The 10,801-nt window shown below is 54.8% G+C and overlaps 1 protein-coding gene across 1 annotated transcript in view; it reads right to left on the bottom strand.

Annotated features, from left to right (window-relative positions):
• Positions 1 to 6,194: 6,194 nt before the first annotated feature.
• Positions 6,195 to 10,801, bottom strand: part of SMTNL2 (smoothelin like 2) — a 30,156-nt gene continuing 25,549 nt past the window's right edge. Inside the window, exon 8 of the mRNA XM_036757132.1 lies at positions 6,195 to 6,790. Coding sequence (XP_036613027.1) covers positions 6,664 to 6,790 — 127 coding nt within the window. The 3' untranslated portion in view covers positions 6,195 to 6,663. The remainder of the gene's footprint in view (positions 6,791 to 10,801) is intronic.

Here is a 10,801-nt window from a genome sequence, read left to right as displayed (position 1 = left end):
TGCTGATTCACAAGTTCCAGCTTTCCCAGGCCCCCTTAACCATAGCATAGCGCCTTCCCTCTGAAGTCAGTTGGGTACATGTTGTCTCCCCTATTGGGCTGTGGGTTCCTTTGGAGCAGGGACTGATCTTTGCCTTTCCTTAGGTCCCCAGGGCTCATCACAGTGCCTGACACATAGTAGGTGCTTAATATGCAAAGGCACTGGGGTGAGTCATGTCCTGGTTGAGGAAGAGCTGATTGGTCAGTTCAATTGGTATGGAGAGGGCCTGGAGGGAGTAAAGGGAAATCCAGTGGGAAAGGCAGGTAGGCACTAGGCTGAGGAGTAGCAGTTTCTCAAGTCCTAGAGAGGGGACATCCGGCCAGATCTGTCTCAGAAATGTCCCTTGGGGAGAAGAGCCCAAGGAAGAAGGAAGGAGGAAGGGACAGCGGCTCAAATGAAGCCACAAAGCAGAAAGCACAAATTACTAATTAATTACTAAACTAAAGCTCCATGATGAGAAATACATCTGTGGACTAGATGAATTAGGCAAGATCTGTTTATTTGCTCATTCCACCTGGAAGGTCAGTGGAGGCTCCCAAAAGCTTTCACCACTGAGGGCTCACCATACTGGACCCTAACTCATTGCCTTAGCCCTCCCTCCTGCATCTCCAGACTCCCAAACTCAAGGGACTGACCCCTACCCTAGCCATTCTCAGCCTCCCCCAGATGAGATTAGAGGCATGCAGCAGCCCTCTGGGCAAGAAGCAAACACAGTGTTCAAGAAACCCAGGGAGCCCATGCCCCTTCCACAAGAACTACTGAGGAAATGGCAAAGTAATTTGGGAGAAAATAGGTTTAGACCAGTACCAGAGCCCATTGCTAACTGTTAATGGGGAAGGACAGAATCTAAACGGAAAAAGTCACACCATAAAAAATGGAAGATCTTTCACAATCATGGCTTGAGGGAAAATTCTTAACCAGACCCAAGACAGAAAATATTTTTTAAAAGACACAACATACTGTTCTGATTAAAACCCCCACAAACTTTTGCCCAAGTAAAATCCACACAGCTAAAAGAAGAAAATAATCCTAAGTAACATTTAGGCAGTGCCTACTAAGGGCTGTTCCATGCTTAAAACTTGGTTCCTTCTGATCCTCACCAACAACCCGGGGAGTTAGGTGCTCTTACAATCCTTTTATGGGTGAGAACACTGAGGTAGCCCAGCTGGGCTGGATTTGAACTCAGGTCTCCCTGATTCCAAGGCAAAGGTTTTCATGAAACATCCCTTATAAACTACTCAGAGCAGCACCATATGTCTTTCACTTTAAAAATGATATATTTTATTAATGCCTTTCATCTTTCCTTCCTAATCCTTTCCCACTTGACCCCTTCCTTGTGACCAAGAAAAACAAAGTAAGCAGAAACATCCATTGTCGACACTATGTCCGAATGTATGCCCTATTCTGTCCTGGTAGCCCCCCACCTCTTTCTGGGGCAGTGGTGGGTTTCACTATGTTTTAGTGATCCTTTCACTGATCTCATTGTAATCAGTGAACATTTTCTGCTCTGGGTTCTTGTTCCACTTAGTATCAGTTCATGCAGCTCTGCTTTTCTCTGAATCCCCCACTTTTGCATTTCTTACCCCACAATACCTCACTGCAGACCTAGAGTCACTTTCTGACATTCCCTCATCGATAGGCATCTCTTTGCTATTGTAGACATGTACATATAGCCCTGGCATCACATCTACTCCCCAGGCTCCCAAAGAGGCTCCCTTTACAAGGAAGAATGTTTTTGGAGGAGGGGAAAGAGGAAGAGAGAAAAATTGGCAAAGTTGATCAGTGCCTCACCAAACACGCCTGAGACACGTTCCATGCCATGGACCCAGCTCTCCAAAGAGCAGAGAGAGCTTTCCTGCCAAAGAGATCCTCACTGTACAGCTCTCAGCCTTCGTGAAGCCCTGCAGCCAGTGCTCAACCCCGCCCCCTGCTTCTCTACTGGGGACCAAGGGCTCTGTGGAATTTGCCACACTTGTTTCAGACTGTCAGGAGGTGGGCATTCTTTCCAGGCCATGGTCCGAGTGGTGGCTTTGCTCTCCTCTGTGTGCCCAGTTCAGGGAGTCTGTCCAGGCTCTTCCATCCTCTTCCTGCTCGTGGCTTCTTACCACACAGGAATCTCCTATTACATCGGGATGCCACTATTGGGAGAGACATTCCCCGGCTGGTGGACAGTGACTTTGTGTCCAGCTGCCCTGCCTTCAATAGCCAGAAAGCACAAATGAAGGGAACAGACAGCTAAGGGTGGGAAGGAAGCATCCTGACAAGCAGGTTTGTTATCAACAGGCACCTGGAGCCCCAAACATCAGAACTGCCACTTCCCACCAGTCCCACTGACAATGATGGGGGTAGGGAGGTGGAAATCATCCCGGTTGGTCAGGCTGTGACAAATCCAGGGAGCAAAGTCCCTGCCAGTGGAGCTGTGAATGCATGCTGCTGCTTTGGAAAACACTAAGGAATTCTAGAAGCAACTTCACCAAATGGCACTCACCTTTAACCCCAGGATCCCACTCTGCTATGAGGTCCTAGCCTAACCGGCTCATTTTATAGGTGAGTGGACTGCTGCCCAGAGGCCAAGTGGGAGGTGTCCCTCCCCACTCCCAGCAGTCAATGGGGGAAGGGAGAGGTTGCAGTATCTGCCCACCTTGATGGTTCCTCTAGGCTGTTTCGCTGATTCCCAGGGAGACCCTGGGTGGTGGACCTTGCTGACTTCTGCATGGCTCTGTAGTTCTGACCATCAGTCCTGGGGGACCCCAGAACTGAATGAGACTGGTTCCAATCTATGCAGCAGGTGTGACCTGTGCAGGGTGAGTCACCGAGCCAGCAAAAACATTCATGATGACAGCTGGAGCCAACAGCCACCCACTGAGCCAGGAGTCCAGATCACCAACTGCCCCCCAACTGTGGGAGTGACCAAGAAGCAGCGCCTTGGTTACACTGGTTCCCTGGACTTTTCTCTCCAAACCAAATTCAATCAACGAACAGACCATGTGTGATGCTCACACAAACGCCTGGTCCTGCCTGAACCTGAACAGCTGGCTGGTTGCAAAGAGTACTGGATTTGGAGTCCAAAGGCTTGGGTTCAAAACTAGACCCTCACACTTACTGTGGCCTGTTTCCTCACCCATTAAGTGAGGAGCTTGTGCTGGAGTGCCTCCCAGCTGGAGCCCCCAGTGACCAGTTTGGGTGACCATTCTTTCCAAAGAGCCTGGCATCTCATCCACTAGAGGTCAGCGTTAGCACATGTACTGGGCCTTGGGGAAATCAGAGATAAAGGAGGGACTGACCAGTCAGGGAGGGGAGGCTGGCCAGGTGCTGGGTCCTCCTCCCTGCAGGCCTGGCCTGGGCTACTTGGCTCCACCTCGAGAGCTGGAGACTTTGAGACACCCACTCACCAGAACCTCTGGCTGACCAGGAGAAGTGGATAAGGCAGCTCAAAGCACCCGGGAGCAATGTGTGTGGGGCTAGCCCCTGACAAGATGGACAGAGCAAGCTGGCCCCAAGCCAGCCGATGCACTACTGACAGACACAGCCCAGTCAGGCTGCTGGCTCACTTCTCACTTCCCATCTACTGAGGATGTGTATGCAGAGAGGCTGGGGGATGCCAACACTGATCAGCAACCCTCTGGGACCTCAGAGGGGATGTCTGGAAGTCACCAGGACTGAAATACTGCCTAAGCTTCAGGTGTTCCTCCAGATAAGGAACTGGGGCTGCTTTCCAGAGCCTCCACAGTGGGGGGCCAGACACAAAATTGGCCACACTGGTAGCTGAACCTCCTGCCAGTGCTGTGAAGGGTTCTCACAGGGAGGGGGGCCCATGAAGGATGCCCTCAGGAGCAGTTTATACAAAGGAAATACAAGGTAATGGGGGGAGGGGTCTGGTCAGGAAAGGCCTCATGTAGGCCTTCAAGCTGAGCTTTCAGAGAAAGGAAGGCTCCAAAAAGCTGAGACTAGACAGAGAGGCTTGTGCCTGATCCTAGAGACTGCTTGTCAAGCCCGGAATAACCTGGCCACGCCTGCTGAGCATTAGGAAAATCACTCTGGCATCTGTGTGAAAGATGGAGGGGAGTGAGCAGAGAGGGAGGCAGGGAAACTGAGGAGGAGGCCAGAGACCACAGGGGACAGCAGAGGATGGAGGGAGGTTGCTGTAGGCAGCCAGCCTGATGAAGTGCCTACTGTGTGCCAGGCACTGTGCTAAGTGCTGGGGAGCTCGTGTTCTAATGAGAGGAGATCACAAAAACGGGAGCTGGGAGAGTGGGTGTGGTGACATGGAGGGCATGGCCAGCCCGGGCCCATCCCCAGGGCAGGTCCCCAAAGAAACTCCCCATCGGCAGAAGGTCCAGTATGGTGACCAGAGGAGGTCAGAAGGCAGCTGGGAGGCAGAAATGAGAGCTGGCAGTGCAGTAGCTACCAGGAGGGCGCAAGTGGGCTGAGGACTCAGGGATACAAGCAGAGAGAAAGATGGCAAGGCCCTGGCTGAAACAGGGAAGATGGGGGGTGGGGGTGCCCTTCTCAGCCTCCCCTGGCACGGGCCCACCTGGCCTTCCTGCCAAAAGCACAGGTCTGAGCCTGCCAAGGGTCCCTGTTAGCCACCCCCAAGATGAAACAGAAACTGGCTCCCAGCCAGCCTTTCCAGGCTTATCCCCGCCACTTCCACTCCCGCCTCCGTTTGGCCTCCCCTGGCACCTCCTCCAGGAGGCCGGTCCTGATAGCCTTGGTCATTTGGCTCTATTCCCTAGGAAAATGTGCCCATCAGACAGGGCAGCATTGGCACTGCCACATTCAGTAGTGCATAGAGATACCAGCTGTTCCCCAGACAACCCCCATTCAGGCCTTCGTGGAGTCCAGAAGGAAACGTGTGTGCTTGGTGACTGGAGTTTATAAGACAATGCTATGCTGATGGACTGAGGGCAGGGACAGCTTCCTTTTCCTCTTTGTCAGCCCAGGACCTAGTAGAGGGTCTGGAAGGGTCAGAAGGATGGTGCATAAATGCTTGACCGACTCACTGATGCACTGTGCACAACTCCCTGAAACTGGAGGGTGGGGTGCCTGAAGTGAAACCTCTTTGTACTTCTGAAATGGGTTTTTAGGATATTCTTCCCCTGCCCCAGTCCATTTAGGACCCCCCTCCCCACCCTCCGCCCCTCCCCAATCCTGTGCTGTCAATCCCAGGGCGGGGGGAAGGAGCAGGACCTTCCATCAGACCAAGAGCCCAATAGGTCCTGGCCAACTCATGAACCTACCCGTACCAGTGCCTCAGGAATTACCTGGCTGATTCCATGGGCACATGCCTGTTGCCAGAGCTGTCCAGAGCCCACAAGCGGGTCCCTTTGACTTTGTCTGAGAGTGCCCCATCCTGACCCACCAGGGCCTGTCCATCCCTGAGGGGACCCAGAAGAGAGGGCTTCAATAACCAACAGAAGAAATGCATCAGCAGCCACAGGGAACCAGAATAAGCTGGGTCCCAACCCAACCAGTGGGCCGGGACAATCAGAAGCTAAGGGCATCTATGAACAGACTTTTAAGAAACTTAACCCCAATGATGGGGCCCCTTGTCAGAGCAGCACAACACTAGGAAGCCAGGCCTAGAGTCAGGACCTGAGCTCAAACCCTGCCGCAGACACTTTCTAGCTGTCTGAGCAAGTTACTTCCCTTCTGCCTCAGTTTCCTTACCTATAAAATGGGGATAATGAGAGCTCTTCTCTCCCAGGATTGTGAGAACCAAATGAGATGTTTATAGAATGCTCTGCACAGTGCCTGCCCCATAGCAGATGCCGTAGAAATGTTAAGTCTCATTATTATCAGTCAGGGGATGGACAGCCCTAGAACCATCACTGGGTCCACCTTGCTCAGGGCCTTGCCAGGTCCCCTCCACAGTGGACCACAGGACTCCGGCCCAGGGAATGGGACAGGCCAGTGCTCCAAGAGGAACAAGGAGGAGGAGGAGGAGGAGGAGTTCTTGGTGGACTTCCTAAAGGAGAGCCACTTGGGCTGGGCTCAGGGAGGAAGAGGATGCTGGAGGCAGAAAGGCCCAGCACAGGACTCAGAGGCCTCAGGAGAAGCACCATTTCTATCAGTCTCGAAAAGCGCATTGTGGACTAACAGACTGGCAGGAGCGGGGGCCAGGCCCATCCCAAACAAAAAGCCAAGTCCAAAGTGAGCCTGGGGGCACATCTTTTATGGACAGAGAGACACAGGTCACCTTATATCATTAACAGCTGTGGCAGCCCTCTAAAAAGAGACCAGCCCGCCCACCCGTGGCCCCCAGGGAGGGCAGCCCAGCCACATCTTGGGCACTCAGGGGAGGGGGCCTTGGAACTGAGGTCACAGCAGGCCCCGAAACCTGGGGCACTCAGGGGAGGGGTCCCACATCTTGGGGCACACTGCATGATTCCATAAAGGCATGTGGTACTAAATGCGCCCTGAGAAGACAATGGCCACTTCAGCCTTTCCCATTCTGTTCCCTCCCAGGGAAGGGGGTGATCTCATAGCACCAATGTTGGCATCCTTTCTTCTCCTGCTCCAGGTCAGGAGCGCCGCCACCATCGTCGTCCCCACCTGGGAGGGACTGACCTTGAGGGGCTGCAGCCTCTTCTGGGGCGGCCCCGGGGATGCAGGCCCGGGATGTCACTCAAAGCGCCGCAGGTGGTTGTACAGGGACTGCACATACGTGAAGACACACATGGGGTCCGGCTTGCGGCCCATCACCATCATGTCATCCACCTCGATGAGGCGCTCACACTGAGCCAGGTTCCTAGAACACACCACGGGAAGGTGACTAGTCAGCCTTTACTGCATGCCTACTATGTGCCAGCCCCAGCTAAGTGATGGCTGCATCAGCCCCAGGGCTGCATCCTGAGATCAGGGAGGGGTGAAGCTCAGACTCTGTCACTGGGGCTCACCCCATTTCACAGAGGAGAACACTGAGGAAGCAGGTCCCGAGAGAAGGGACTGCACAGAGACACACAGGTGTTTACAGAGCCAGGGCTTGGTGGGGCCTCTTCCAGAGCCAGCCCTCACTTCACATCAACACAATAATACAAGTCTTGTCTATATATATGACACACAGTCCTGCATTAGGGGTGCCCAGGGAAGGACGAGAGTCTGGGGCCTACAGGATCCAAGTGACCCCATCCAGCAGGCGGGGGTTTTGGGGAAGGCCCAGAGGGACAAGGAGTGAGGAACAGCCACAAGCAGGCACCCACATACACACTGCTGCCCTCTGGGAATCAGCCCTCCGAGAGGGTGGCCTGGGCTTGGGGCCAAAGTCTGAGCCCCCACCCCACTCAGCGTGCCTGCTCTACAGGCCCTGGCTGAGGCCTTGGGCTTCCACCCAAAACCAAAGGTCAAGGCGAAAGTGAGCCATCTGTCACAGGCTGAACCCACAGCTATTTTGAGGCGCAAGCCCCGTGCCCGTCCCCCCCATTCCCACCCCCCCTGCCCAGGGACAAGTCAATCTGGGAAGAATGGATCTGGGCCAATGGCCCCAGACCGTTCCTCTCCAGAGGACAGGCCCAGCTTTGCCTTCAGGAACAAGACACTCCAAGCCTGAGTCCAGGCATCTTCTCCGGCTGTCCCTCCCTCTCCATGCCTGGAGCACTACTCCCTCCTTCTTCCTCCTCCCTCCCTCCTGCTTCCTTCCCTCCCTCCCTCCTCCCTTCTTATTCCTCCTCTCCCCTCCTCTTCTCCCACCCCTTCTTCCTCTTCTTCCTCTCCATCTCCTGGTTTCCTTCCAGTCCCACCTTCTCCAAGATCCTGATTCCCCTTAATGCTGGGGACTCCAAAGTCCACTTGACCTGGTGTATGGCATGCCTATACAAAGCTGCTTGTTTCTTGTCTCCCATTGGACTGGGGGCTCCCTGAGGGCAGGCAGTGGCTTCTGCCCAGAGCTTAGCACAGGGCCTAGCACATAGTAGGCACTTAATAAATTATGCTTAGCGATCGACACAAGTGAGTGTCAGCTCAGAAAGATTCTGGCAGACCAGCTCCCCACCTTCATCATTCCCAGATTCCCTAAGCGGCCCCCTGATGGAGGGCTCAGCTAGCTGGAAACACAAAAGCCTCAGGTGTGCATTTTCTCCCCTTGACAATGAGAAGCAATCCCAGTCACTCTGGACCCCCTCCCCCAGCCCAGGGCCTGTGGGGGTGGGGGTGGGTAGGAGGCCCCTTCTACAGGGTCCCCACGACCCTACTCAGGGCAGGGTTCAGGTGGGGGGGGGGCACAGGTGCTCCACAGCCCTGAGGGAGCAGGCAGGGCTCCGGCTGGTGTGGGGAAGGGCTCCCCTCCCCCTACAGAGCCCCATGGCCCTGAGGGAGTTGGCACGGCTCAGGCAGGCAGTGGGGGTGGGGGGTGGGCTTTTCTTAGGAAGAATTTTCCAAGTGTGTTAGGAAATTTGACCACGACCGTTCAGCTTTCACCAGAGACCCATGGAAACCACAAATAGCCCAGCCCGGCCGCCAGTTCCAGTTCCAACTGTAACCCGAGAAGCCAAAACGCATTCCTGGCAGGGTGAATGTGAAGCTGCCTTCGCTCAGCTGCTCTGCGGCTTTCTGCCTTGGAAGTTGACAGATGGGCCCTTGTGGGGGCTGCCACATTCACACTCCAGAGGAGCCAAGGGCTGCCAGGCACCCTCCCCTCCCCAAGCTGCACATAGGTGGGAAGATTACAGAAAGATGGGCTTCCTCCCTAAGGGACAGAGGAAAGGCCCACAGCTGACTTCTTCCTCACCCTCCTCCTCTCCCATTACCCAGATGCCTTCAACACTGCCTCCCGGAAAGGCCGGCTTCTCTACCTGTACAAGGGTCCCACAGACTGTCCCGTCCATCTTCCCTTCCTCTCACTAATTAATTTTCAATCCTTCCGGATCTCCTGGCTGCTTCCCTGCTGCCTATAAACATGCCCACAATTCTCCCACTCTTAAAAAACCGCTGCCATCTCTGATTACACCACCACCATCACCCTTGCTGCCACCACCACCGCCTCTGCCACCATTGTCACCTAGGCTGACGCTGCCACCACCACCACCTCTGCTGCCCTCCCTTGATCTGCCCCACCCTGAGGGCTTGCTGTCCACAGCTCAGCTCCCTGAGGAGGCTGTCTGCAGTAGGTGCCCCCCTTCCTCTCTCTCTCTCTTCCAACCCTCTAGTCCAGCTTCTAACCTCTTAGTTCACCAAAACTTCTCTCTCCAAAGTTGACAGTCTCTTAGTCACCGAAGCCAGGGGCCTTTTCTCTGCAGCCTCTGACCCTGTGAGGCACTCTCTCCTCCCACCTCTCTGGCCGGAAGCAGCTACCAAGATTGCCCTGGGGCTAGGCTACCTCTCTGGGCAACCTCATCAGCTTCCACAGATTCAGTGATGTCCACACACAAGGACAGGATCCTTCTCCTGACCTGTAGCCTCAGCCCCTGGCTGCTGGTGCCTTGTGAGACTGCCCTCCATTTCTGGTGCATATCTCTTGTATACACTCGGCTGTTGGCTCACCATCATCTCCAGCAGGAGAATAGGTGCTCCCCGAGGGCAGGGACTTCATCTGCCTTTGTGTGCCCAGCACTCACCACAGTGCCTGGCACCTCAAAGTCCTAGGCTTGCTGACAGACCTCCCTTTTCAGTCCAGGCCACAAGCTCAGGGGCCCCAGTCCATTCCTACCCACTGTTCATGGGAAGTGAGCTGGGAGCCAGGCCCTAGGCAGGACCCACTTCCGTCCCCTCTAGGCTCCCATTTATAAAATAATGAAGGCTAGTGAAGTAATTTCCTCACATTAGCTTTGGGATTCCCCCACTCACAGAAGCAGAAACAGAAGCTGGCACAGCCCAGCTCTCTCCCCTCATGCCATGTTTGCTTTCAGAGGAGGGCCATCCATGCCTCACACTGGACTTTCCTGGGTTCTCAGTTTTAGCAAAGCCATGGCACTCTGACCATATCGCCCCAAAGATGGCATCCAGGCTAAGTCCTACCGGGCAGCTGAAGGCAGTTCCGGCTGTGTAAATGATTCTGACCCTGGGGCTGCCCCCTCACCCTGGGCCCTCCCAGACGAGGCACAGGCTGTAGGGACATGAGCAAGCCAAGCTTTGGTTGGGAAGGAGAGGGGCGAGGCCAGGGATGGGAGAGAAGAAATGCCTGCTGGCACCCAGCAGCCCTATCTGTCTCTGGAGCCTGGGGAGCCCTGGTCTCTTGGGGGGAGAGAGGCCAGGACGTTCATCGTTTTCCTCTGCCTCAGGGTCAGCCTGATCATTCTAAGTACAAGCTCAGGGCTGGGCAGGCCAGGGCTGTTCTGCTCACTTCACTTTGGATCAGTTCACAGAAGCTCTTCCACCTTTTCCACCTTTTTCACATGCTCTGTTTCTTAGGATACGGAAGTCATTACATAATGTCCCACAATGCAGCCATCCACCAACTGATGGGTGGGCACAGACTTGGGGGCTTCTCTGGGGATCTGGGAGTCATGGGGATGGGGTGGGATGAGGAGACTGGAGAAAATGTTACAAAACAGTCCGCCAAGGACTGCGCCAAGACCCAGCACAACCCTCCAAGCTAGGAGGGCCAGAGGCCAGCTGGAGCCCAGGCAGCTCAGGACGTGATGTCCCAGCAGCCCTCAGACCCAGCCCCCACCCCTCAGCCAAGTTTCTAAACTGAACAGCACACACTCTCTCAGCCCATCCCCTCTAGGACCAGGGACACAGAGTGACCAGCTAGTAAGAGGGCATCGGGGTGAGGGGCCAGCTTGTGGCTAGAGACTAGAACCAAGTGACCCACCAAGGACCCAGG

The sequence above is a fragment of the Trichosurus vulpecula genome, chromosome 4 (genome assembly GCF_011100635.1).
Source record: "Trichosurus vulpecula isolate mTriVul1 chromosome 4, mTriVul1.pri, whole genome shotgun sequence".
Lineage (NCBI taxonomy): Eukaryota > Metazoa > Chordata > Mammalia > Diprotodontia > Phalangeridae > Trichosurus > Trichosurus vulpecula.
Note: the sequence above shows the minus strand (reverse complement) of the source record. Positions and strands in the feature narration are given on the sequence as shown.